This window comes from Dermacentor andersoni, chromosome 5, assembly GCF_023375885.2.
Source record: "Dermacentor andersoni chromosome 5, qqDerAnde1_hic_scaffold, whole genome shotgun sequence".
In the NCBI taxonomy this organism is placed as follows: domain Eukaryota; kingdom Metazoa; phylum Arthropoda; class Arachnida; order Ixodida; family Ixodidae; genus Dermacentor; species Dermacentor andersoni.
In genome coordinates, this window is record NC_092818.1 from 202413884 (window position 1) to 202441694 (window position 27811).

Sequence of the window (27811 nt, forward strand, 5' to 3'; positions counted from 1 at the left end):
TCTGTAGTGTGCATAAAACGATGGACGCATACTTTGTTTCTGAATGAGCCAAGCTGAATCATGTGGAACCTCCCAACACATCATCGGTCCTGTACTAAACATAACTTTAACATTGTACGAACTGGCTGGTCATTTGATATGACTCACTTCATGGATATTGACTCTGCAGAAAACTAAATATTATGTGTTCTCCTTTGAGGCTTATCTCAAGATACCACCACAACCAGGAAAAGGTAGCACTCACAATTTCGACCAGGTCCTTAGGTGGATGTCCACACTCTTGCATCTGAAAAGGACACCAGTAGTGATAAGCCATCATTTCAGCAGGTTTACACATGATGCCAGAGAGTGAATGTTAAGCATGTTTCACGCATGTATGATTTTATCAGCAAATTCAGCAGCTCCTTTCGATGTTGCATGTCTTTCAGCACGTTACCTCTCGATTTTTACACAGCTGACATTGCAGTGTTGCACTGGAAGCGGTTGGCAACTTTACGAGTGTGCCTGGCACTGGCATTATGCCAATGCCGCCGAACATAGCGAGGTTACATCCCGTCACCCCTGTTAACATCAGTAACCAGTGATAAGGCAAAGCAAGGCTGTGTACTGTGCTATTCAACACAGTCGATCTTGGATATATCACACTCGAAGGGGATTGAACGAGAAGAAAGGGGGCAAACAAGACACCAAGAACATAGGGGCAATTACTTCTACTTCTTAACTGAATTAAAGAAATGATCATTTAATGGCAATGAAAGTGGATGAAAAAACAACTTGCTGCAGGTGGGGAATGATCCCACATCTTCGCATTACACGTGCGATGCTCTAACCATGTGAGCTACTGTGGCAACATTTTCCCATCTACTTTTCTTGGGTATTTATGTTTTACTACTAGAACTAACCTTGGGAGTGTTAGCCAGTGCCACCACTCAGAAACCTTGGCGGCGGATGTGGAACCTCCTTTCTGCTGCAGGTGTCACGAGTGTGTGATCTTTTTGGGTGAAGGCAACTGGTCAACAAACTCACACATGCCACCTGAAGGCATCAATGTTGCCAGATTCGTGACCCTCATTATGTAATGAACGAGGAGGCAAGGGGTTAGCCAAGGGGCCCGATTTTCATTAATCATATCATGAGAAGCCAACACACAAAGACACCAAAGACAACATAGGGGAAATTACTTCTGCTTACTAATTGAATTAAAGAACTGATAAATTATGGCAATGAAAGTGGATGAAGAAACAACTTGCCGCAGGTGGGGAACGATCCCACGTCTTTGCTTTACGCGTGCGACGCTCTAACCAATTGAGCTACCGCGGTGCCGTTTTTAACTCCACATTCTTGGGTATTTATGTTTTACTACTAGAACTATCCTTGGGAGTGTTAGTGCCACCACTCGCAAACCTTGGCGGCAGATGTGAAACATCCTTTCTGCCGCTGGCGTCACGAGTGCATGATCTTTATGGGTGAAAATGACTGTTCAATAAACCAGGATTGCAATTGCAACATATTTCCATATATAAATAATTTGAAATATAAGATGTCCCTATCTGAAGCTTATTTAAAAATTCCATACATTTCGAACCGTTTCCCGTGATCACAAAAAGCAGGAATTTACTCATTACTGACTTGTTTTTTCAAAGCTGTGTCGAATACACAAAATGTCATTGTTTCTTTTTTGTGCACACGAATTTCGCGAGTCACTTGCACGGTGGTCTGTAGTAGAAGTGGTTTGCGATATACTGATCACAATGCTAACCCTAAAAGCCCACATCGTCCGGACACAAGACTGAAGTGTGCTCTTCGCGTCGAAGTGCTTGTTGCACGTTCTTATCCAGGATAAGGTGGAAATGGACACAACATAGAAACAAACCAGCCTGTATGAATATGTGTTTGCGCTAGAAATTGCTAGTACACACATACTAGGAATAGTACATGCCTGGCTGCTCGTCCATTACAATGTGCCATTTGAACGAGTGATCGTGATATGTCGGCAATGAGTCAACCGCAAGATTTCAGTTGCAGAACAGATTTCTCGTTGGAACCAGTTGCCTTTGCTTCTTGTCCACCCTACGTGGCCAAGTCCAGCTGAATCCTCTTGCATGCTGCTCAGTGCTCCAGTGTCTTAATTTCTTTTGTTCTCAGCCCTTGCCCTCTGACCACTGCATTGGTGATTACCGACACTACACAGACACTGTTGGATTGAAAAGAGATGTTCAGCTTGATGAACATCCACATCCATTCCCACTCACATGTACGTTTACCTGGTCCAGCACAGACTGTGGGTCTGAGAATGGCACAGTCACGAGCCTTGCACACTGTTGCTGTGATGGTCTTTCCACAAAGAGAGGATGTGGCATGCGGTGTTATTAAATAGCGGCACAGTTCTGGACAACTTTTATTGCCGTTGTGAATTTTTGTTGCTCCAGTTCGGCACCCCATGCTCAGAGCCACTCAGTGAAAAGATTGAGTGTCATTCACACTTTCTTGTGAAGCACTTGTCAAACCAGGAGGCCTTTTTCATTTTTGAAGCAGAGTGGCAATTTGCTCTTAGCGATAAAGAACGGACGCAGTTTGCAAAAGCCATCCGTAATGCGCAGGGAGTAAAAGTGAGACATGCACCCTGTGCATTTTTCCTCTATGGCATGCACTGCTCTTAGATTCTTTGTGTCGTTTGATAGCATCTGCCTAAACAGTACCGCCTTGACTTCATCGGCATTAAATATTTATGACAGTGCAAAAAACATGTTCCTGTTAGGAGAAGTGCACTTGCAGGGGCACAGCACAGCGTATTACCTAATGTGGCAGTGAATGTGAGTTCCATAGACATGTAGCGCTATACTTCTGTATGGGATTTCGAAGGGGACGTCACAAATGTTCGAATATACGCAATAATTCAATAAGTTCCAGTGACATTTCTGGGATCGATTGTAGTCTGTGGGGCATTACAAACACTGTATTTTTCCTTGTCATTGCAAAAAGGCAGTCAATGGCGTTGTAAATCCTTGGCAGTGGGTACATGACTTTTTTTCTTTTTTGTAACAGCATTTAGGCAGTGCCAGTGTTAACACAGAATCACTCCCTACCATGTTTCTTTTTCCCTGATATTACTGGGGCCGCCCAAAGAAAAGCCTGAAAGAATCTTGAATGACTCATTTGCTTAGCATTTCATGGACTTGATTGCTGATTAATCTTGCACTCTGTGAGTGGTGCACAATAAAACTTATCAAATAGGTAGGGGAGATCCTGTGTTGATATGACGCAGATGATTCTATATGCAGTAACCAATGGCAGGTTGTTGTGCTGCGCGAAGTTGAATATCAAGGAGTGTTTCAAAAGGAGGGCTACCAAAGCATGCCACTTGTGGCCAGTGGTTGATTTGTTCACCATGGAAAAAACAATAGAGTGCGTAAAGCAAAGGTTACTGGCTTCTCCTGTATCTGGAGCTTGTGTAATGGCTGTCGGCGAGTCTTCTTCAGATGAAGCAAGCCTTGACGCAGGGTTGGGCAAAGATACTTTGCAATTGTATCATGATACAATACAAGATACTACCGTAATTATTGTATTGATACGATACATTCCATTTGTATCTTAAAGGGGAGAAGAAACAACCTCATTATTTTTGGCCTGGATATTTCCGCCGATGATACAGGGTCTGAATCAGAGGAAAAAGTAGTCTTTCTTCCAAACGCAAGTGGATGAACAGATTACTCCGGAAAGTATAGAGCGTTCTCACCAGCTTGGTAACTCTCATGAAAGCAAAAACAGCCCTATCATTACTAGGTTTGTTAACTTCAAGGATAAGGAACGTATCCTATCTCGTGGTATCAGGCTTAAGGGTACTAACTTTGCAATCTGTGAGGATTCCAGCCCTGACGCCATGCTTGCGCGATCTAAACTTGTAAGTTATGCAAAAACATTAAATTTCTCTTTTCAAACTTCGATACGACAAGCTGCTGATTGATAAGAAGTGCTACGTTTATAATGTTACTCAAGATGTTGTTGAATTGAATAAGTAGCAAAAGGGGCGGTCAGTCCGAACGGTCCGGCGGTCAGACCCGAACAATCAGTCCTCAAAGCAATGCGTGCGTGCGGGACGTTCCGGCCATCCAATTTCAGAGTTTACCATTTTAGTTGTGAACTGCAGAAGCATAAAAAACAAAACTGATGAATTTGCTACTCTGACCTGTTTAGTGAAACCTCACGTGATTATAGGTACGGAGTCTTGGCTCGACGAATCTGTTGGTAGTTTCGAAGTTTTCCCGCCTGGTTTTCATGCATACCATTCCGATCCTAATGCGCATGGCAGTGGAGTCTTTCTACTTGTTGACTCGTGCTTGCAATCGTTTCCCATGTTAATCCCAACTGATTGTCTCGAGTAAGTTTGGTGCAATATCCGATTTCAAACTGGGCAGTTGCTGACAGGTGGCTCCTTTTACTGTTCCCCTGCTTCCACATCGCCTGAGAGCTTCAAAGCACTCTCCGGTTATTTCAATATGCCTGAGGTGAGGTGGGTTCACAATAAACCTGTCCTTCTTAATTCTTCTGCTCTGGCTATAGCATTCGGCGAAGCAATAGTTACCAATGATATTTAGCAGTTTGTTACTCAACCTACTAGGTGTGATCCAAATAGCTCTTCTGTCTTAGATCTGCTTTCTTCAAACCAGCCATTGCTTGTGTCTGACAACGCCGTAATTCCTGGTATTAGTGACCATGACTGCATTGTGGCGCACGTTCTGATTGTCCCCTTTTCATGTGCACATGATCCCCTAGGAAGGTATATTTTTTTGAGAAAGGCAATCATGTTTCATTGTCTAATAATCTTGCCATATTCCTGCAGGAATTCAGTCACTTAGCTCAGTCCGCAGATTGCAATACCCGATGGGATACATTTTGCTTCACACTAAAGCAGTTGGTTGACACACATGTTCCATGTAAACATTTGTCTGCAAAAAAACGTAGTGATAAGCCTTGGTTTACTCGGGAGGTCAGGCGATTGATTAATAGGAGACCGTCTTCTGAATGATTGTAGAAAGCAGCGTAACCCTTCTGTATTTCTAATGCTAGAGTCCTTTGGAAAAGATATAAAAGTAAAAAACAAGGTTGCTAAGGAAAAATACTTCTTAGCATTGGGCCCAAAGTTACAAGATAACATGAAAGAAATGTGGAAGTGTTTAAAAACAATTAGCAAAGAATCAGTTGGCCTCCTGAGCTTAAAAACGGCAGTGTCCTTCTTACTGATCACTTCGACAGATTCTTGCTTCAATCTTTATGTCCAGCCTTCTTTCACAACTCCTTGTCATAATGAATTACCGTGTATTCCCAACAATGTGTTCGAACCTATGCCAAAACTGGTCCCGACACACGGTGGTATACTTAAGTCACTTGACAATATAAATGCTTCTTTTGCAAGTGGTCTGATGCAATACCTTCTTATGTGTTAAAGACTTGTTCTGACATAATCGCCCACTAGTATCTGGTTATTATGTTTGAGAAATCGAGTGGAAGGTTGCAAATGTGGTACCAATCCATAAAGGCGGCCCAAAAAATAATGTCTCCAACTACAGGCTAATTTCTCTAACAAGTGTGTGTAGTAAAACACTGGAGCACACTTTATACAGTGCCGTAATAAAACATCTAGAAAACAATAATTTTTTTTAGCGAATATCAGCATGGTTTTAGGTCTGGTCGTTCTTGTTCGACACAGCTCCCAGAATTCAGCCATAATCTTTTTCATTCATTCGATCTCGGTGCACAGACTGACTGCATATTTCTAGATATCAAAAAGGCATTTGATTCTGTTCCCCATGTTTTGCTGTTATATAAGCTATCATTCCTTGGTATCCCTCCTTCATTGCTTGATTGGATTAAGTGTTATCTACAAGAATGCATGCAACATGTTGTAATTAATGGCTCACAATCTGATTATATTGCTGTTACTTCGGTAATTCCCCAGGGACCTGTTTTGGGGCCGTTGCTGCTTTTGGTATACATCAATGATATTGCCCACATTGTGTCATGCAAAGTGCGTCTGTATTTTTTTTTTATTATTTATACAAGTACCTGCAGCGCCACAAGGGCATTATTGCAGGGGGGGACAAATTGAAGAAAAATGAACATGTGACAAAAACTTGATACAGCAGAGCACAGGTGGTAAAAGTAACAAAATACGTAACATCGATGAGTCATCTCGATGGCAAAATGGTCTTCAGTGAAATGCGGTGCACAATTGCAAGACAGAAATGGAAAGGGTACACTATCGCATGAAGTGCAATGCCAGCCAAATGATATAAATAAAACGGGATAATATACTACGACAGACTGCGTGACAATAAAGACAGAAACTCTGAACACGTTTTACATTCACCAATGCTCCTGGGAAGCCTATTCCAGTGTGCGGAAGCATGCGGATGATTCTGTAATTTACCACTGCATTAGGTCTTCCACTGACCACGAGTACTTGCAATGCAATTTGGACTATATAACACACTGTTGTGTTAGCTGGCGAATGTCTTTGAACCCCAGTAAGTGTCAATACGTCTCCTTTACACATGAACAAGATCTATACCTGTTTAATTATACCTTAGACAATGTACAGCTATCGCGAGTAACTGAGTTAAGTATCTTGGTGCTTATTTTTCATAGAATTTAACTTGGACTAAGCAGGTTGAATATGTTACAGCGAAAGCCCATAAAATGCTAAATTTTATTAAACGCAACTTCCGGTTAGCTCCTCCCAAAATTAAAGAACTACTTTACTTTTCGAACGTAAGACTCATATTAGAGTATGCCTGTATGGCCTGGGACCCGCAAACCAAAACTTCGTCTAATATGTATGCTCGAGCATGTGAAAAACCATGCAGCCCATTTTGTCTGTAGTAATTATGACAACTTCTAGTATTACTGTACTTAAGGATAGCTTGGGGTGGGAATTATTAAGCACATGCAGACAAAACATGAGATTAGAAATGCTTTTTATAATGTATTTCGGTATGGTTAAACTAGATAAAGAAACTTACCTTCGACCTCCTCATTTCTTATCTCACAGAAGTGACCACTCTTTAGAAATAAGAGAAATTATTTGTAGAACCAACGTCTTCCAGAACTCATTTTTTCCACACACAATATCACAGTGGAACCAGCTACCGCAGGAAATTGCCGATTATCGCAATGAAGCATCGTTCAAAGCATTTCTGTTTAATTTATAGCGGCGTGGACCTTTCTATTGTTGTGTTATTTTTCTTTGATCAGTTATGTATTTTTCCGAGTTTATGTAACACTGTGTGTTCCCCCTGCAATAATGCCTTCAGGCGCTGCAGGCACCTGAAATAAATAAAAATAAATAAACTGCCTGACGTAGCCACTTTTCTGCTATGCTTATGTGGGTGTTTTTCTAACATTCCGTGGTGGGCGGAGTACGTCTAGAACCGCAGCGTCCTGCGCTCCAAGTGGCTGTACAGGACCGGCAGCCACGCATTGTTATGCAACTTCCCAAATAGCAATTCGAGTCGGTTTTGGCACTTAACTTGATAAGCAGCAAACGAGGGATCCAAAAGAACTGTGATTATTCCACACATAAATATTTCTCTGTAGTTCTTTCAGAGCTGATTAAAAAAAAACTGCTACAAATTGTTATTTTACACTTTTGCTTATTTACTTGTTATTGGCAGTGTTCGTCCTGCGCTTCTTTCCTGCGAGAGTCCATTTGATGTGGTTCCTTGTTTGTCAAGCAAAGGAGGGTTCTATCTCACAGGCGAGATATACCTGTGAGATACACCTCATTTTATTTCTCTTTTGCGGGATTACATGTTTTTATGGCGAATGGTGGGCATTATTCACATTTACACTAGTAAAGATACCCCCCCTCCCCCTTATTTGCACAGAAAATCCTGCGTACGTACCTGTGTAACAGTACTACTATGTGAATACATTGTAAAATAACAATTTATTCATCGGGGATACCTCAATTCCTTCTTGTACAGGCAAATTCCTTGTATAGTGGTCTTCACTATAGAGGCGCTCACAATACATAACAAAAGATAGGCATTCTGTCTGGATACATGGAATCCTTCAATGTGAAGGTAATTTCGTTGCAGAAGAGTTTCGACTGTTTTAGCCTATAGCTTGAATTTATGCTCCTTGCAACTCTTTTACATGAAACTGTGTATTACAGTGAAACATCGTTAAACCATAGGGCCTGAGCTTGGAAGAAGTACATACTAAATAGTAGTACTGCTTAACCGAAATAGCGTGAGATCGCCCACTTACCTGTCAAAAACGGAACTATGAGAGAGTGCAATGAAATGGCAGAAAACATGCAGTATTTATTCACTTAGCTCGACCAGAGTCTTATTTTCGTTTTATGCCCAGCAGGCTAGCAGCGACGATGGTGGCCTCAAGCCCACTTAAGCTACGAGCCAGCTTTTCCGCCAGCTCCCTCTTCTTAGCAAACAGTCACATGAGGCTGACGTAATGCGTAGCTTCTGCCACTGTCAGGCCTGTATCGCTCTTACTTTTGCTTTCCGTGTTGTCCTCATCACTGTCGTTAGGCGACACTTCGGCAATAACAGAGGCAAAAATGGCGAAAGTTGAACCTCGAAAAGTCGAACCTTTTATCAGGCTCGTTGTTCTGCTGGGCCGATGTACCGTTGCGATTTCGCGACGAAAAGTGGAAACACTATGCGTTAACCGATATGTACGCAATAAGCTGGTACGGTTTATGGTTTATGCGGATACGTTCAATATGTTATACGTTCAATGGCTGCTGAGTCAGCGATTTGACTTCACTACTTTTAAAACGAAACTACTGTTTAAGTGGGTACAGTTTAACAATGTTTTACTGTATAGACATAATGTTTGTTCGTTTGATTATATGATGCTCAAATTATACAAAGTTTTCGCATGGTCTCAAGAAAGTTGTACGATTAGGGTTCCACTGTAACAATGTTTCAAGTTGCAAGCAACTGCTGAACACATCTGCACTGTGATGATCTGCAGCAGCTGGAGAAGGAATCGCAAAAGCAGAAGCTGATGTCTACACGGCAGTAGCACAGTGATACAAAAGAAATCAACATGTATTCCTGGGAAGAAAAAAAAGAAAGCCTTGTCACTGCAACAAAAGAAATTGTCTTGGTCCAGCTTGAAGTTGCAACCAGCTGGTAAGCACTGGACATAGCCTGGTGCCTGCTCTATCCTGGCTTCCAGACCCCGGCAAACTTCCCCTCTAAGTGTCCTTGGTGAGCGACCTCTTCATGAAATGCGCAGGGTACCTACCTTCTGCATGAGGCTGAGCACTCGCTCGAAGCGCGCCTGCTTGACCTCGGCCGCGTCCGAGCTCTGCTCTGCTTCAAACTCCTCACACACTTGCCGCATGAGGCCAAACTGCCGGTTGTACCGCTCGTACTCCTCGTCTACCAATGAGGACCGCTTGTCGGCCAGCCAGTCGGGATACTGCGCAAGACAAACCTGCTATAGTCTAGACACTTGTTACCTGTGCCTGACTGCCAACAACAGCAGTGTACATGGCTTGCCCTTTCTGAGCATGACCAGTCAAAGTTCTGACTTTTCATCACTACCTGTTCTTACACTTGTCAAAACATCCCAGTGACCATTGCTAGCTCTACATAGATTAGTCAAAACACACAATTGCCATTGTGTGTCTGTTTTAGCCGACACAAGCCACGTTTTTGTTCTGTGAGGCATGGTGCAGAATGTGGTACTGCATGAGCAAACATAAAGCAGCTTTACCAGTTCACCACCAAGGCATGCAGGCAAGATGCATTGAATGCAACAATATCACTTGTACCTTCCCCTGTCTGCTGTCCAAGCAAGTAAATAAACAAAGTTTTGATTAAACCAACGGAGCATAGTGTCTGTTCACATGACTTTGCACATGAGGCTTCCTTCTGATGAGTATGCAATGCCTAAATCAAGCATCCTGAACGGCCAACTTAGTCGTGTTGCGTGGAAATAACAGAGTGTGTTTTGGAGCTTTGTGCAAGTTTACTTTGGAACAAGGGCCCTAAAATGCATGTTTTGCCATTAATGAAGGAAAAATGAGACATCCACAGGGGCAATCGTAGCAATTGCTACAAAAGAAACCCATACGGGTTCCTCGAAGGAAAAGCCTCGTAGTTGAAGAAAAATTCGTCCTGGTCTGGGACTCGAATCCAGGTCCACTGCCTTTCTGGGGCAGGTACAGTATTATCTGAGCTAACCAGGCGGCTAGCAGATGGCAGCGCAAAGTCGAACTCATCAACAACTCGAAGCAAAGGCAAGAGTTTGACATAATAGTTCTGTGGAAACCCGTAAGGTGGAGAGAAGTAATTAAGGAAAGTGAGACATCCATGCAATCGTAGCAACTGCTCCCAAGGAAACCCATACGGGTTCATCGAAAGAAAAGTCTCTTAGTTGAAGAAAAATTCGTCCTGGTCCGGGACTCGAACCCAGGACTACCACCTCTCTGGGGCAGCCGCACTACAATCTGAGCTAAACAGGCTGCTAGCAGATGTCAGCACGAAATAGAACCCACCAACAACTCGAAGCAAATGCAAGTTTGACGTAACAGTTCTGCAAAAAACCACAAGGTGGAGAGAAGTAATTAATTAAGGGAAAATGAGACATCCATGCCATCATAGCAATTGCTACGTTGCAGTTTTGCCATGTTGCTGTTTGCTTCAGTGAAGCCTACAACTTTTATCTTGAATGCCGCTGATAACTGTCTCTGCGTGCAGCTTCTCATCGCTCACCAGGAAAAACAAATAAAAACAAATTAAACACGAGGTCCTCCCAAAGAGAGAGCAAGACGATACAGCAAAAAAGAACACAAAAAAGAAATACTGGCCATCACATTTGGACATGGATATTGCTTTAGCTATACATTCACCAAGAAGCATGGTGTAGGTTACCAGATGAGCACTCACATTTTATTTTATTTTATTTGTTTATTGGTACTGCAACCCCTACGGGATTTCAGCAGGGTGGGATACAATACATGAAAGAAAATACAACATAATGGCAAACAAAGTATATGTACATGCATAGGTCACAGTCAAGAAAGAACACAAAAAATATAAACAATGCATTTGTCATTTTTGCAAATGAAACAGAGGAACAATCAATGCGGATATCATATAGACAATCACTATAAAAACCATTCTGCTAAAGACTACTATATATAAGGTAAATAGTGATGTTAACTTACTTTTTTCAAAAAAATATCATGACTTATTCTTGTTATACGGTAGAAGCCAACAAACACTGACACCAAGGACAACATAGGAGAAATTACTTGTGCTTAATAACTGAAAATAAAGAAAGGAAAGATTAATGGAAATTAAAGTGGATGAAAAAACAACTTGCCGCAGGTGGGAACTGAACCCACAACCTTCGCATTTCGCGTGCTATGCTCTACTAATTGAGCTACTACGGCGCCATTTCCCCATCCACTTTCTTGGGTATTTATGTGTCCAATTTATGTGTCCAGCGCCACCACTCACAGACCTTGGCGGCGGACGTGGAACGTTCTTTTTGCCGCAGGCGTCATGAGAACGTGATCTTTTTGGGTGAAGGCAACTGGTCAATAAACCCACACATGCTACCTGAAGGCATCAATGTTGCTGGATTCGAGACCCTCGTTATGTAATAAACGAGAAGAAAGGGGGTTTGGGAGAAGAATAAGGGTCTCAAATCCAGCAACATTGATGCCTTCAGGTAGCATGTGTGAGTTTATTGACCAGTTGCCTTCACCCAAAAAGATCACGTTCTCATGACGCCTGCGGCAAAAAGGACGTGCCACGTCCGCTGCCAAGGTCTGTGAGTGGTGGCGCTGGCTAACACTCCCGGGGTTAAAATTATAGGTTTTTACGTGCCAAAACCACTTTCTGATTATGAGGCACACCGTAGTGGGGGACTCCGGAGATTTCGACCACCTGGGGTTCTTTAACTTGCACCTAAATCTATGTACATGGGTGTTTTCGCATTTCGCCCCCATCGGAATGCAGCCACCGTGGCCGGGATTCGATCCCGCGACCTCGTGCTCAGCAGCCCAACACCATAGCCACTGAGCAACCACAGCGGGTCACTCCTGGGGTTCTACTAGGACACATAAATACCCAAGAAAGTGGATGGGGAAACGGTGCCACGGTAGCTCAATTGGTAGAGCATCGCACTCGAAATGCGAAGGTTGTGGGTTCGGTTCCCACCTGCGGCAAGTTGTTTTTTCATCCACTTTAATTTATCGTTTCTTTATTTTCATTTATTAAGCGAAAGTAATTTCCCTTATGCTGTCCTTGGTGTCAGTGTTTGTTGGCTTCTTATGATATCACTAATATTAATTGGGCCCCTCGGTTAACCCCGTTTCTTCTCATTTCTTTATACGGTAGGTGCCACGACACACAATGTGAATGAAATCCCATCTACAACATGAGCCGCTGGTCACACAAGGCAGAGCTATCGTACCTTGTCGACAATGTCCCTCAGTGCTGGGTAGAGGAGGTCCTTGGAGAGCAGGTTCTGCATCATGCCCTGCATCATGGAGACCAGGCCAGGCACATCCCCCCCACCACCATTGGGGCCACCCTCGAGACCCAGTGAGCCTACCAGCCGTGACAGCTCGTCTTCAGTGGGCGGGTCCTGGCCACAGAAGGAAGCAGCCATGTTCACAGTAGACACAGTGCTGATAGAGTCTGTTACTGCGACCCCTGGCAGAGGGTAAACTAAAGTCCCTAACACCCTTTTTACCTATGAAGGACCCCTATGAAGCAAAACATTTTCTGAGTGAGAAAGTACGTTCTCATTATTTTGCCAACCTATGGTCAATTTCGAAAAAGTCATTGCTATAATTGCGGTGAAGGCAGCCACATGAGAAGTTTATCCAAGCAATGCACCCTATGCTTCGAACAACTGCATAAAGAAAAGAAAAAGAAGAGAGGGCCCAACACGATACCGGGCAGCAGCTCTTGTAGCATTAGCCTGGAGTCATCGTAGCGCCAGCAACGCAAGTAGTCACTGCTCAGTCTAGACTTACGGCGGCATGTCAGGATATGCTTCCACCCACCTCCTTGCTCCTCCTATGCTTTTCGTTTTTCTTTTCTAAAACTGTGTCCGCTCTTTGTGCCTCTGCGGCCCGATGGAGTGGGTTTGGAAGGGAAGTGGAGTAAACAGGGGAAGCGTCGCAATGGAGTGTGAAGCCCTGGGTGCCACGTGAGCATAGCTTTCATTTTAATCTTCATCTTTGTGACGAAAGTCAGGCATTTCCAGTCCCCAAGGTGCCAGCACTGGCGTGAGAAACAATCAAGATCAACGCTGAGTGTTAAGTTTGGCCAGTGCAAGCAGCCCTGGCCATGCTGCATGCACATGTAAGCTTGTATCAATTTGTGTCGGGATTGGTGCTCCTGATGCATCTGTGAAGCAGCCGCAGACCTTCGAAATGATCCATGTGCAGTGCTACCTTCGAGAATGCGGAGGTGAGGCAGAATTTCAGCAGCACACTCGTGTATCGTAGTTTAGTTAGGCAACATGTTACGTTAGGCTTTTTGAAGACAAGGTTTTCTTTGGCGACTTGAGATCAATTTGGGGTACGTGGGATCTGGGTATCTGGCAGCCACTTTGTGACCACTTTTGCTCCATCTAGTAAGCAATAGACTTGAGCCACCATTGAGTGATTGTTCATTATTACCCTTGCTCGAATGCACACCCCCACAATCTTCTAGCGAATGGGAAAAGGTGGTTGTTAACGTGTCCCACCTGCTCCCATCTCCAGCACCTGTACCGGACGCCAACCTCGAAGGGTTGCCACAGGTGCACGGTAGAAGAAACAAAGGCAGTGCACTGCTGGGGGTGACGACGACGATTAGTGGGGTTTATTGGTGCAAGGGCCAGGTGTGGCTCATAAGGGCTTGTCAATGGAACTGAACTGCGAATTACGAGGGGTGGATGAAACACGACTGTACAAAGGCCTAAAGACATTAGCTGAAAAAGTTCGTAAAATATGTATGTATTAAAACTATTACAATGAGAAACGATGTGTGCTATGTACAAACTACATATTACAAGTAGGTTACATACTAAAATACATCGCTGTAAGTAGCAATAGGTCAACACTGCCCTTAAGCACAAGGGCCTGGAGATATGTGCCATACAAGACACTACTGTCACATCAGCAGCCTCTGGAGAGAGGAAGTACTATGAATCTTATGAACTTATAATGTCCGATATGTCAACAGCTTAAAACTGATTTATGGTCAAAAAACAGTTCTGATCCAAGAAACAATGCCGGGTGATGGGGAATGTGCTATTGATACGCTAGTGAAACGTGCTGTTTCTTTTCAACTACTGCTTCCTGACATTCCAGCAAGACGTGGAGGACTGTTAGTATCTTGCCAAATTTACAACAGGTAGGAGATTCATCGCCAGTAAAAAGGTAGGAGTGTGTACCATATGCATGGCTTATCCGATTCTGTAGAAAATGACCTCAGTTCGCCGTATTTTAGTTGCTGGTGGCCAATTTCCTAAACATGGCTAATTTAGATGGAGCTTGTTTGATGTTTGACTATCCCACTTTCGTTGCCAATAACTTCTGAGCTTTTTGCGTAAGAACGGTATTAAGTCTGTGGTAGGAATAGCTATGGAGGAGCTACTAGCCCTCCCTGCCATGGACGTGGCGATTTCATCTGCGAGCATGTTGCCTTAATCCCTCAGTGTTCAAGCACTCAGCATATTCTGACATGCTGGTATGATACATATGTTGTACACAGCAGTGAATTAAGATTGGTAATTACAGGATGCTTGCACTTTTGCAGACACCAAAGCTTTTAGGCCACATAAGAAGTCAGTAAATATGATCACTTTTTGTGGCTTCAATTTTATTATGTGTTTAACCACCGATACTACTGCATAAGCCTCTTCTGTGGTACTTGTTTATGAGTGTAGGATGTCGGATATTGAATAAGATGGTCCAACTGCTGCATAAGCTACACCCGCGCTTGACTTTGATGCATCAGGGTAGAATTCAGGACATGAGTACTTCGACTGAAGCTCTAAAGAGTGCATTCGGATGTGTGCCTCTGGTGCTTGCTTTGTCACTTCAACAAACGATGTGTCACATTCGACAAGTTGCCACTTCCACGGCGGCAACAGCTTCACTGAGACTATTACAGGATTTTCAAAGAGTGAAACACCCATTTCTTTATCAAGTTTCCTCACACGCAGTGAAAAGGGTTTAGTCACTGCAGGTCGGTTCTGGAAAAGTGTGGCACATGTCAGTTCGTTCACAGTATCATAACAAGGATGCTCAGGATTGGCATGTACATTTGGAAAATAGATGAAACTGGCAGAGCACCTTTGCAGATAAAGTGACCACTCATTCGATTCTGCATAAAGACTTTGTACAGGACTTGTCCTGAAGGCACCTGTGGCCAGTCCGATTCCCAAGTGGTGAACAGGATCGAGCATCTTTAGGGTGCTCGGTGTAGCAGACTGATAGGCTACAGCTCCACAGTCCAAATGTGTACTTACAAGGCTCTTGTACAGGTTCATTAGGCATTTCCTATCACTGCCCCATGCTGTGTGTGATAAAAGTTTAAGAAGGTTCATTGTTTTCAGACATTTCTGTTTGAGGTGTTTTATGCATGGAATGAAGGTTAGTTTCGAGTCTAACATGATGCCTAAAAATTTGTGTTGTGTATTCAGAGTTAACTGCTGTCCATAAAGCTTTACACTGGGATCTGGCACCAGGCTGTGAAGAGGACGCAAGAGCTCTTCATCCGGATTAAGCTTAAATCCATTCTCACAGGCCCATTCTGACACTTCGTTCAGACCAAGCCGAACCTGTCTCTCACAGATGGCAAGTTTACACGACTTAAAGCCCAGCTGGACATCATCTGCACTCTTTAGTAACCATTGTACTCTTTATACCTCCATAATTGGGCCCTTTCAAAATTTTCTGCAAAAATACATTTATGAAAAGGCATCACACTCACTTCAGTGTGTTCTCAGTTTTGTAGAAAAGGTGTAGCACAGCTTCGTCTAATTTTGTCCATTCTTACACTGTAATCTGTGACAAATGCCCACTCAGGCACATATCACCACAGCTAAACTAAACCATGTTCAAACCTGTCCAGAGCCTTTTTGAGAGTACAACATACGATGGTGAAAGCATTCACCAAAAGTAAGGACCTGCGATGTGGCACAAACTGTGACATTCAATATAGGTGCAGCCTTAGCCAAATGAAGCAACAAGTGTGACATCTGCCTCCTCAACTTCGCTCAATATCTTAAAAAAGTACCAAATGCCTTCTCTAAGGGGTTCAAAAGCCACCAGGTGCCTTTCAACTATTTCTTGCTGTCTACATACAAAATTTGTGCACAAGGTTACGCAGTAAATAAGAGCATTTGCATGCACCGAAGATAAAAGTATGCTGTTCCTGCAACTTGGCTGTTAGCTCCAGAGTGCTTACCCCGAAAGCAAGGGCCGTGTCCGAGATGTTCCGCAAGGTTTCATTCAGCGTAGCAGAAAACTCCTCATCCGAAGCAGCAGAGGCTGCAATTCGCAGAGACAGAACAGCTGGACTTTCTGCCAAAAATAGTATCTTGACACAAAACTGTCAAGCCAAGTCATAAATTCTCAGGCATTAAGATGGGCATACCTCACCACCAAAGTAATCACAGCATTCATGAATATTTCAGTACAGAGTAAAGTTACTGGCCCATGCCAATCCAGAGCAGCCTTTAAAGCAGCCAAAAATGCATTTCAGAGTAGCAGAATGGTCTTCTGGAGCAGGTTTAAGAAAGCGAATGCAAAATAAGAAGCCCTTACAGTGGGCAAGCCACGTGAAAACCATGTGAAATGGTTGGTTGCCCTGAACCTTAGTTAAAACATTAAAAATTACATTACCGCTGTGTCATAGTCCTCACTGTGGACGGCGAAGCAAATAGTGGTGGTGCTTGAAGGTGTGCTTAAAAGCACTTAAATTACATGACAAGAACAGGAGCAAGTCGACGGGTACATGGATACCTTGGAGGTGTTTGAGAACTTTCTCCTTTGTCTTGTCGCTATTAGGTAACATATGCTTTAGGTGTGCTTAAAAAGCACTTAAATTACGTGACAAGAACAGAAGCAAGTCGACGGGTACATGGATACCTTGGAAGTGTTTGAGAACTTTCTCCTTTGTCTTGTCGCTATTAGATAACACATGCTTCAGATGGAACACTTCATGAAACAAAAGGTATGTTGTAAATATAGCGGAGGTTCGTGTAATTTACTCAAAATTATACAGGTGGCAATTCCATCAAGGATTTTGATAAACACACTACACTAGCTATGCAAGTAGTTGCACCTTGATGGACACAAAGTCCTTATGCATTAAATACACCTTAAAAACTCCTTATGCTAACGTACAAATGTTATCGTACAGCGCAGGACGTGCCTGCATGTATCAGACGTTTCTTGAATGCTATCAATGGTTCTATCAGCTGTCTGTTGTCACCGAACCTTGTGTAATCTGATTTCATGTATGTGCAATGCGAATGGCGTAGAACTTTCTGGAAGACACAAAGCCACTAGCGATTACTCTGGAACCTTCGATGACTGATGTATAAAGGCTGACAGGCTTGACCTGCTGATCAGATTTCGCCGATCATCGACTGTGTTCGCAGCTACCATTTTTGTGGGCACAAGTTCGCCCAATAAAAGTTCGTTTCGGCATTCACAGATTTGACGCTGTATTATTCACGATCACTACAACGTGACCGACTTTGACCCGAAGATATTTAGGCACGGATTGTCTACGTTCTTCATGCGAAATGACATCCTGGTGAAGAAGAACCTTTCCCCAACCCGTGCAAACTACCTCCGCGTTGTGCCTGCAGCACTCTGTTCAGATGTCCTGCACACACTGCACTACGATCAGACAGCTGGGCACCTTGGGTTGTCCCGTACACTTGCAAGAATACAAGAGAAGTATTACTGGCCGCACCTGACTGCTGACGACGCCCGTTACGTCACGACTTGCCGTGACTGCCAACGACGCAAGACATCGCCAACGAGGCCAGCGAGATTACCACAGCTGATCGAGCCACCTTGCCGACCGTTTCAGCAGATCGGGATGGATTTGTTGGGACCCTTTCCAACGTCAACATCTGGAAACAAGTGGATTATTGTGGCAACGGCCTACCTCACCCACTTTGCTGAAACGAAAGCTCTGCCAAAAGGTAGTGCAGCAGAAGTGGCAAAATTCTTCATCGCGAACATCCTGCTGCGACATGGTGCCCCAGAAGTCCTCATCAGCGACAGAGGAACGGCATTTACAGCAGAGCTCACCTAAGCCATTCTGCAATACAGCCAGACAAGCCACAGGAGGACAACTGCCTACCACCCGCAGAGAACTGTCGTACGAAGCGGCTGAGCAAGACTCTCGCCACCATGCCAGCAATGTACGTCGACATCGAGCACAAGACGTGGGATGTCGTCATGCCGTGTGTAACCTTCACTTCCAACATGGCAGTGTAAGAAACAACACAGATCACACCGTTCAAGCTGGTTTACGGAAGGAACCCAATGATGACTCTCGACGCCATGCTGCCACACGTCACCGACAAAGAAAATGTCAACATCGCCAGTGATCTTCAACGCACCGAAGAAGCCCGACAGCTCGCCTGCCTGTGCATCAAGAACTAGTAAAGAACCAACAGCCGACATTACAACCTTCGACTACGCTACGTGGAGTACCAGCCCGGCGACTGTATTTGGGTTTGGACCCCGATAAGCCGACGAGGACTCAGTGAGAAACTATTCCAGTGAGATGCTATTTCGGACCCTACAAGATCATCCGACATATTGGTGCACTGGACTACGAGGTTGTGCCAGGCGGCATTTTGCAATCACAGCAGCGCCACGCACAATTGGAAGTGGTCCATGTGGTGCGTTTTAAGCCCTTTTACCAACGCTGATGAACTTTGTTATTTTGTTGTTTCTTTACTATGGGTGCTTTTGTTTATTACTTTCATTTGTTTGCAGCATCGGGACGATGCTTTTTAAGACACGTGTATTTGTTTACTTTTATCGGGCGACCACGTTTCACCGCCTAGCATAGGTGACGACCGACATTCAAAGACGGTTTGCCGCCTGTCATCTTGCCGACAAATTTCGGTCACAATTATACATTAGTAACTTAGTGAACTTAGTGGCACGGGGAAGTCCAAAAAATTATTCAGCGACTGCATCTCAAAACAGAGGCGTGCTACAAGAATCAAGCTGGAGTTGTCTAATATGGTTACCCAAATTTTATAATTGCCCAATTTTATGGGAACAAGAAAGGCTCAGTGTGAAATGCACAGTGGCAACTCCCAGCTCTTGCACAAAGCTGTAGTAAAACAAGCAAGCAAGCACGCTGACGTGATATAGTTTGGGCTGGGGTGAAGGGTGCAGTGCGATCGCTTGCAGCACGTGGAAAATGACCAGAAGCAATCCTGCCGGGATGCCTAAGCAACCTGCTTGCCGCGGAAAATAAATGAACACAAAAGTGCATGGCTTGGCAAGACTTGGCTCGGTCTATCACACTGTCAATGAAGCCGACAGTCTACGACAAGTCACTCTCGATGTTGTGAAGAAACGGTGCTTGAGGAGTTAGTTTTTTTTCTTCAAAAGCCCGAGCAACCTCTTTAGTGCAGGGTGCGTGCAGATTTATCACATTTAGCAAAAATGTAGCAGAGTTCACCATAAGGTCCAGTTTGGTGTAATTGGTGCTGCAGTAAAGCATGTGTATTGTGTGTGTGGGAGATAGCACAATAACAGTTATACATGTGCACTACAGAGAAAGAGATTATATCCTCGTAAGAAGTAAAATAATGTATGTGCAGCAGTATATTTCATCACATACTCAAGGTCACACAATTATGGCAACTCCATTCTTCCAGCCATCAAAAATATGCGATGTGACCCCCTACACCTGCTGCACTGCACATAAGGCATTATCCAACACCTGCAGAAAAAAAAAGCAAGTGAAAGACACTGAAACATGTTAACGTCATGGTGCATCGAGGTAAACATGAAACATAACAAAACGAAATATGTCAGCAATGGCACATATTTTTCACACAATGTGCCCAAAATGTATCTTCTCACTAGCATGAGGCAGCTTGCTGTGCACCCAGTGTGACAACCGGCTGCACAGCACAGCATTTCGTGTGCAAAACCACACTTTGACTAGCTGTTTGGCACCGAGTGCACCATCAATGTCTGTGCCTAACAGCTGACTTTTGAAGAAACCCATGATCATTTGGCTATCAAAGTGCAGTCAATCTTTGTCAAATTGACAGGGGATGGAGATTTAGTGTACGCACTGACCACACTTTCATCATCTAACTGTAGCTACAGCATGACAATGATTGCAATACAGGCTGGTCAGGTCTTAGGCAGACGTATGTGTGCGCAGCAACACATTCACAAGCTTTTCCTGCCACTTGTCTTATGAAGGCACTTATTTTCTGATGAATCCATTATTGGGAACTTTTAGGTAATCCCCACCAAGTCTGAATTAACCTCAGTGGCAGCCCGAGGTTCCTCGAGATAGTACGAATTGCTTGAGGTACCATCAGCACCTACCCTGGGTGGTGCATCTGAAGCCCTACTTGTCTAAGTGACTTGCTTTTCAAAAATATTCTAAATATGTTATTTTCCTCTTACTTACATAGCACATGCTCAAGTTGTGCAGTGCATAAGGATGATGCTTATTTGGGAAACATGCGATGGCAATGCTTGTAGTATGCCAGAGGACAGCAAGAAAATTGATACTCACAACGAGGAAAATGAGACGGGAGGGTGCCAGCATACATTAAATGTGGTTCTCATATCTGTTTTTATACGTGACTACTTGTGGCTGCTGTTTGGTGACCACGCAACAAATGAACACATATAGTGCTTCGTCTTAGTCTCTTCTAGCCAAGCTATGCACTGATGAAATTCAGCCTGTCGAAAAAGTTCACAAATAGGTTTCACTCTGTGTGCTGGACAGAGTGTCTATGCGTGGTCAACACGTACCGGCCCGGTTGGCGCTCTGTGCAATGCGGCTGAACTGCTCCTGGAGCTGTGGGTCCTCCTCCAACAGACCCTGCATCACATCAGCAAACTGGCCGAACTCGGCTGTCCACGGATGCTGCCTCTCGTCAGCCACGGGCGGTGCTGCCAAGCTGCCATCTTGCTGCACCTGCATGCCCCCAAATTCTGAGCCTTAAGAGGAAGCTCGAGGCCAAGTTCGATTTCCCAAATAAAATACACGTGAAACAAACAAATGATCTCGTTAGACAACTTCTGGACCAACACAGATTAAATTTGTTGCATTTATTAAAGAAAGCTGAATTCTACGAACTGTCAAAAGCAATATGTACATTTAGAGCATCCAAGCTTCTAAAAATATTGTAAAAAAAATCTGTTTCAAAAATTTCAGCATGTTTACAAATCCATAAGTCTGCACGCAGAACAAATCTCACAATACTGTAACTATGGAGCATCTCAAGCAGACAAATGTGATCAGAGTGTACAGCTCACCTAAAATTGATCCCATGTTTGCGAGGGTGTTGCAAGAGTCCTGCTAGCGAATTTGGGGCAAATTTCAGAACAGTGTATTATACATTGACTTTGTCCACTTCAGATGTCTCATGGTGATAGCATATTTTGTTGCACACTTAAGTTGTGAACATAAAGCTTTCATTTTTATTTGTAGTTTATCTTTTGTTTAACTTTTGTTTAAAAATTGACAGCCTGAATAAAAAATCTGCTGCCTACAGTAGGTAGACCTTAAATTTATTTAAAATGCAACAAACCTCATCAAATTCGGCACGGAAAGCAAAGCGATTTCTCAATTCCTTTGTGTTTACATAAGAGCTACGGAGGCACAGCCTGCTCTTAATGAGGGCAACATCAAAGACTTGCTTTAAAGGAACACTAAAAGCAAATATTACGTCAAGCTAAAGTGATAGATTAATGCTCGAGAACGTCTAAGGTATCGATATTATCATGAACAAAGCTTAGTAATAGAGAAATTGAGGTACAGCCTTGGTCAAAAAACTTGAAGCCGCTGCGAACAGCCGCAGAGTAGCTATGCTACGCTATCGCGGCGCTGCCACTGTCAGTGTGCGCCGCTGCTTGCTTGCGCCAAGGATAAAGAGGGCAAGGAAAGCATGTCTCTTACTCCCAAGCATCGTTTGATAACAGCGCTTGTGAAAAACAAGTGCGGCGAGTGCGGCGCGAATGCGACGGCGGCGAAGCGAAAGCCACCCGACCAACTAGCATGCCGCTTACAGTGTACGCTGGATGAGCGGGCGGGGGTCTCTGGCGACTCTGTCAAACACGATACGCTCAAATTTCACAATTCCGAGTATCGTCATCATCAGTTAATGTTTTCCGGGACCAAATTAAAGGAAGAAGGCTATGAATAGTCCTGCGCATGCTCGAACACGGGCACATTGCGAGGGTCGTAGCTAAGATCTGATTTAGAAGCTGAATGCTATATTAAATAATGTGCCACAACGGCATCTCATATTTGTCACCATGAATGTGACAAGTAGCAAGTTAATCAAGTAAGCATAAGCTTCCGGGTGGCACCTGCATCTCTCGACAAAATCATGGGGGGGGGGGGTGCATGCCTTCAAGGCATTGAGTGTGATTTGGTCTGTGGTTGCCCCGAACAATTGCAGCTTGACCATGTGTTTGACTGTAAACTAGCCAAGGTCTCTGGTTAAAATGACGCTACATTTAACCCATTTCTTTAAACTACCTGTGAAGCCCTTTCTCGTAGAGACAAACGATACCTTATTAAAATACTATATCCAAGATACTTCTTCCAGTGAACCCGTGCCAGCGACAGCACCGCCGGTGCTGTCGCTGTCGTTGATATACAACCATGCGTCTCCTCGCGGGATTGAACTGAGTGATGCAAACAAAGCCTAGCATCAGAAGGATCAACATCTGAGCTGTGTTGTCTTTTCTACGTTCTTATTCATCTTGAGCGCACTAAACTTTTCCTTAAAGCCTAGCTTTTGCTGAAAACAGAATGCAAATTAATCACAAGGTGAACATATGTGTTGGTGTTTACAACAGCACGCGTTTCAAGCAAGTTTTGTTGTTTTCCTTATAATAATAACAATAATAATAATCCCATTGATCGCACTTCGTTCTTTTTAATTTGGTGGAATTAAAATGAAACATGGCATATTTTCATAGCGTAGCAGGCTACAGAGGAGGGGGGGGGGTATCAGTATAGGGAAAGGGGGCCTGCACGCGCATTAGCCCAGGACTCCCATTTTTCTTAATCCGGCCCTGCCTGCACGTGCCCTACTTCCCTGTGCCCATATGTAAGCGATGCTTGTGCTCCAATGGCATCATTTGTTCAGGACATTGTGCACCAAAAGCTCGCCAATGTCAGCCTTCACTCAGCGTGCACTGTCACTCACTGAATGCCCTCTCCTCTTGAATACCGATGCTTCCTGCCACTTTCTCACAACATCACAGAGTGAAGAACACCATGCATACACCATATATGCTGCAGCTGCTTCTACATCGATCGTGTTGCTCGATACTGTGGCAGTCACTGATCAGTGATGCCTCAGATCCCGCTGCATACCTATCAACCTGCGAACTTTCGAATTTATAAGATACCTGGAAACGACACTGTGAAGGGAGGGGCTGAGGAAGGGTAATTTCACGGAGTTTGGAGGCCGACAAGTGAATCTTACTTGCGAACAGAATTTATTTTTCATAATATTAGATGAAACCCTTGTCAAGTTGTAAAACAAGCCCAAACTCATAAACTTTACGAGTAAATCAGGATTGGCAGGTGTGCCATTCTGTTACCACTGCCATCCAGGCAGTAATTCTTGCCATTTACCAGCACAACCTGAGCCAAACCTACATGCCGCTGACGGTATGACCACATGCTTCACTCGCTCACCATTGCCGTGCATTCCCTACTGCCATTTGCTGCACAGTCCTCCGGGTGGCCCCAGTTTCATCACCTGTCAACAACATGTGTCCACCTTGGATGCATCCCTCCAGAAAACTAGGGGATGCAACTCTCAAAGGCGACTCCATTTTGTCGACACTTCCACAAAACTCTCCCACCCTTCTAGCCAGCTGCAGTACAGTCAATGAAGAAGGTGCATTACACACCTTGGTGATATGCAACTCGCTTTAGTGACACCTGAATAAATGTCCCGACACCTGCAGATCCTGCATTATCTGGGTTGCTGATCAAGAAACATCCACATTCCTTGACATGTAGTGCTCATGAATTCAAATGTGAACAATTCCTAAACCACTTCAATGTATTGGTTTGTTTCCAGGTTTGCCTGCACTTGTAACAGCAACTTAATTCAGGTGAACACAGAACACTGTGGAACATGCCAGACTGGTGGGAGACAACTTCAAAAATGTTTTTCTCACTGATAACGAAAACCAATCCAATAAATCTTTCTCGGTTTAGAAACAATGAAATGTGACATTAGATACACTATTTGGCATAATTTTACTAGGACTACCTTAGCGTTCATTTGGCAGCTATATATATGCCAGAAATTGGTTTTTGCATATCTATTGTCACTTATGCGTACTACTGCGCAATACTATATCTGTCTGAAAACATTTCTTGTGCAAATTACAGCTCCTGCCAACTTAGCTGGTATAAAATTTGTACTATTTTGTATCAACCCTTTCGGTCAGGTTTTTTAGAGTTGATGCACCCCCTGCGTCGGGTTTTTGTCTAAAATATTATAAAACGAACACAACGGTATCTTTTTGGTTTTGCAGAACTAAAGAACTGACAGGGAAGATGGCAAATGCTCTCCTGTAAGGTCCTCACATTCCTATTTTATAAAAGGAATGTCAAAAGAAACATGGCAGGACAGAAACGCGAAACCTACCAGTACATCAGTGGCTCTGAAAGGGTTAAAGGATTGTTTTAAACAAGAATTCTCATATATGGACCATTTTGCCCATTTTTTACACATAAAAATTGAAGAATGCCTAATAATCAATTAATGCAATTTCAGATGCAAGGCCACTCTTCAATCTTCTGATAAAAATTAGATATTTATTTCTTAATGACAAAATGCACTTTTTGGCAATGCCTTTTACAATGCATGCTTTCATGCTTTGTAAAAAAGTTCCAGTGGTGATTGAGCCAGCTATAAATTTTTCCAGTGAAAAATATTTCACAAAATGGTGTTTAGTGTTCTAGTGAAGCATCTAAATTTTTTTTTAAGGATATCACAGATGGCCGAGTGCCTAGGTTGGGACGGTTGGCATGAAATGAACCATACAGTAGCAATATCTTTATAAAGTAACTGAGAGTCCCTTACAATAAACTCCAATAAGGCACAAGATGAAACATTAAAACGGGCATTGTTAATTACTACAAGAGCCAACTATTATAACCACTGCAAAAGTACTCACAAGATGTGCACATTTTTGTGACTATGCCATATCTCTTCACACAGACAACAAAACAGCTGTACAATTCGATCCCGTCCTATAGCAGACCCAACATGGTAAGTGCCAAAGGATGTAAACAGAGTGTGACCATCGTAGATGGTAAATGAATCTCTCTGCTGTATCTAGTCAACTTGCTCACCTGGCTTTTGCCCGTGTCACTGCCACGTATGGGTGTTGGCTTCTCAAAGTCCTGCAGTGCACCTAGAGCGAAAAAGGTCATACGAGGTCAAAACGACCATGCTAGATGGGTGTCATACATATGATGGAAGCCACACATGATGTACGAGTATATAACTACTACATTGAGAAATACTTTTAATGTACCACCATCATGCCACAAACGCAGAGGCCAACAACGGTTCCATTTGAGCAAGTCGATTTCTGATTATTGCAGTGTACAACCTAATTTTCTGGAATTGATAAATTTAATTAAATTCTGGGGTTTTATGTACCAGAACCATAATCTGATTTTTAGGCACATTATAGTGGTGGACTTCAGATTAATTCTGACCTCCTGAGGTTCTTTAATATACACTTAAATGCAAGGACACGAGTATTTTTGCGATTTGCCCCTCACTGAAATGTGGCCCCTGCGGCCAAGATTGAACTCGCTACCTCCAGCACTTCAATGCGACACCACAGCCACTAACCCCTTTAACTGCTGAGAACACTCTGCAAAAGAAGAGGAAAAGAAGAGAACCCAAATATGCCAATTGCTTTTAATCATTAAAACATATATGCAATAGAAGAGCCAGAAATATACTACTGAAGATGTTTATCTTGGAAGGCTCTGAAAAAATATATGTATACTACACTGAAAAAAAATAAGTTTGCTTATCCATAGTACTGTTAAAAACTTCACGGGAGAACGTTAAAATTTTAGGGTTAGCTGGAAAGGTGTGTTCTTGACACTACAATAGAGCAATGCTATGACTTTGATAAATGCCTGTATAGCATTGCTTCGACCGCTCTAAAAGCTGGCCTCTGTGTGATACACTTCAAAGCGAGGAATAGCGCATAGCGACAGGCCACAGTCTTCACACCAGGTCCTGGTTTCCTCTTGAGTGCTTGCCTTCCGAACAGCTGAGGATCGTTTTGAGCATAGAAGATATATCCTTGCTGGCTTTTGACATTTAGCAGCTGGCAGAATGTACTTGGGAAAGTACTCATTTACTCAGTTTTAGCTCCTTAATTATTGATTTTCACTTTTTCATGTGCAACATCTCCCTTTCTATATCCAGCTGCCGGAATCCAGTGATAATCCTGGCCGCTTACCAATAGTCAGAAATTGTTGCAGATGGTACACAGATAAAGACCAATGGTTGTCATGCTAGTTTAGGATTTAGAGCAATTTTAGGAGCAGGAAAAATTTTATTCTGGAGCAGTTTCGGCGCAGCTCCTCCAGCATTTTGGAGCAGTTTTGGAGCAGAAAAATTGTTTTTTTTTTTAACATCTGGAGTAGTACAGCAGTAATCTGTAGCCATTCGGCAAAGCTTGTTATTACTGAGCAATCAGTAAGTGCTGCTCAACAGTGAAGCAAGACACAAAGTCAACAGCAACCAATTAAGCTTGTCTTCCCACGGACGGTATGCCATGCACGCAATGTTGCAAAACATATTTGGGTAGGCAAGTAACTTAATTTTGTAAACAATTAAATAAAATTTTGTAGGCTAACGAGAACAAAGATATGCACCGAAAGCGCTAAATAGCTCAAATGGCTGCCAGTACGCTTATTATGCATACCGGTGCTCGTACTGTGATAGGAGATGACGGGTGGATGCCTGTATAATAAAGGGAAACGTAGTGTGCGGTGACAATTGCCCCTTCCCACTTCACTGCAACAGTTTGCAGTTTGGTACGCTTCACCGCAACAGTTTGCATATGCTTCATCGCGTAACATTTTTGAGGCGAAGCTGACTTTCGAGAAGTGGCATTATGCAATGCGCCGTGCTTTCCGCGCTTCGAAGCTGTTGGTGAGGTTTACAAAGCCGGAGTCAGCGCCATTGCTAAAAGCGACAAATTGTTTCAATGAAAAACACGGCACCAAATAGCAAGCTTGGCAGCGTCAAAGTAGCTAGGCCTAGCGTTGCCGCGGTGGCGGCTACAGCTGCTTGCAGATCTGCGTGCGAGAGCGCCGGTTGGAGGCGGCGAGATCAATTATTAAATAAAATAATATGGCCGCAGTGGTGGCTTCGATTAATGCCGTTTTGAACCTGCGGTCATGGCAAAACGTCCGGAAAATCAGACGGCGAAGTTTTCAGACATTCTCATACAGTTACTTTATGGGGTACGTGGCCATGCCGCGAATCACGCGTCCGAATTTTCGGG

General features: G+C 43.5%; 1 protein-coding gene and 1 non-coding gene across 4 annotated transcripts in view; one reads left to right on the forward strand and one right to left on the reverse strand.

Annotated features, from left to right (window-relative positions):
* Nucleotides 1–27811, reverse strand: part of Pex19 (peroxisomal biogenesis factor 19) — a 43701-nt gene that overhangs the window by 10042 nt on the left and 5848 nt on the right. For 2 of the 3 annotated variants that reach the window (XM_050180092.3, XM_055071562.2), the window contains exons 2-7: nt 25623–25684; nt 21038–21203; nt 16458–16540; nt 12460–12633; nt 9274–9450; nt 245–286 (exon numbers count right to left, since the gene is read on the reverse strand). In XM_050180092.3, the coding sequence (XP_050036049.1) occupies nt 245–286; nt 9274–9450; nt 12460–12633; nt 16458–16540; nt 21038–21203; nt 25623–25684 (704 nt within the window). The remainder of the gene's footprint in view (nt 1–244; nt 287–9273; nt 9451–12459; nt 12634–16457; nt 16541–21037; nt 21204–25622; nt 25685–27811) is intronic. The other variant, XM_055071563.2, reaches the window with a different exon arrangement.
* TRNAS-CGA (transfer RNA serine (anticodon CGA)) lies at nt 12139–12211 on the forward strand. Its single transcript has one exon. It is a non-coding gene; the product is annotated as a tRNA-Ser (tRNA).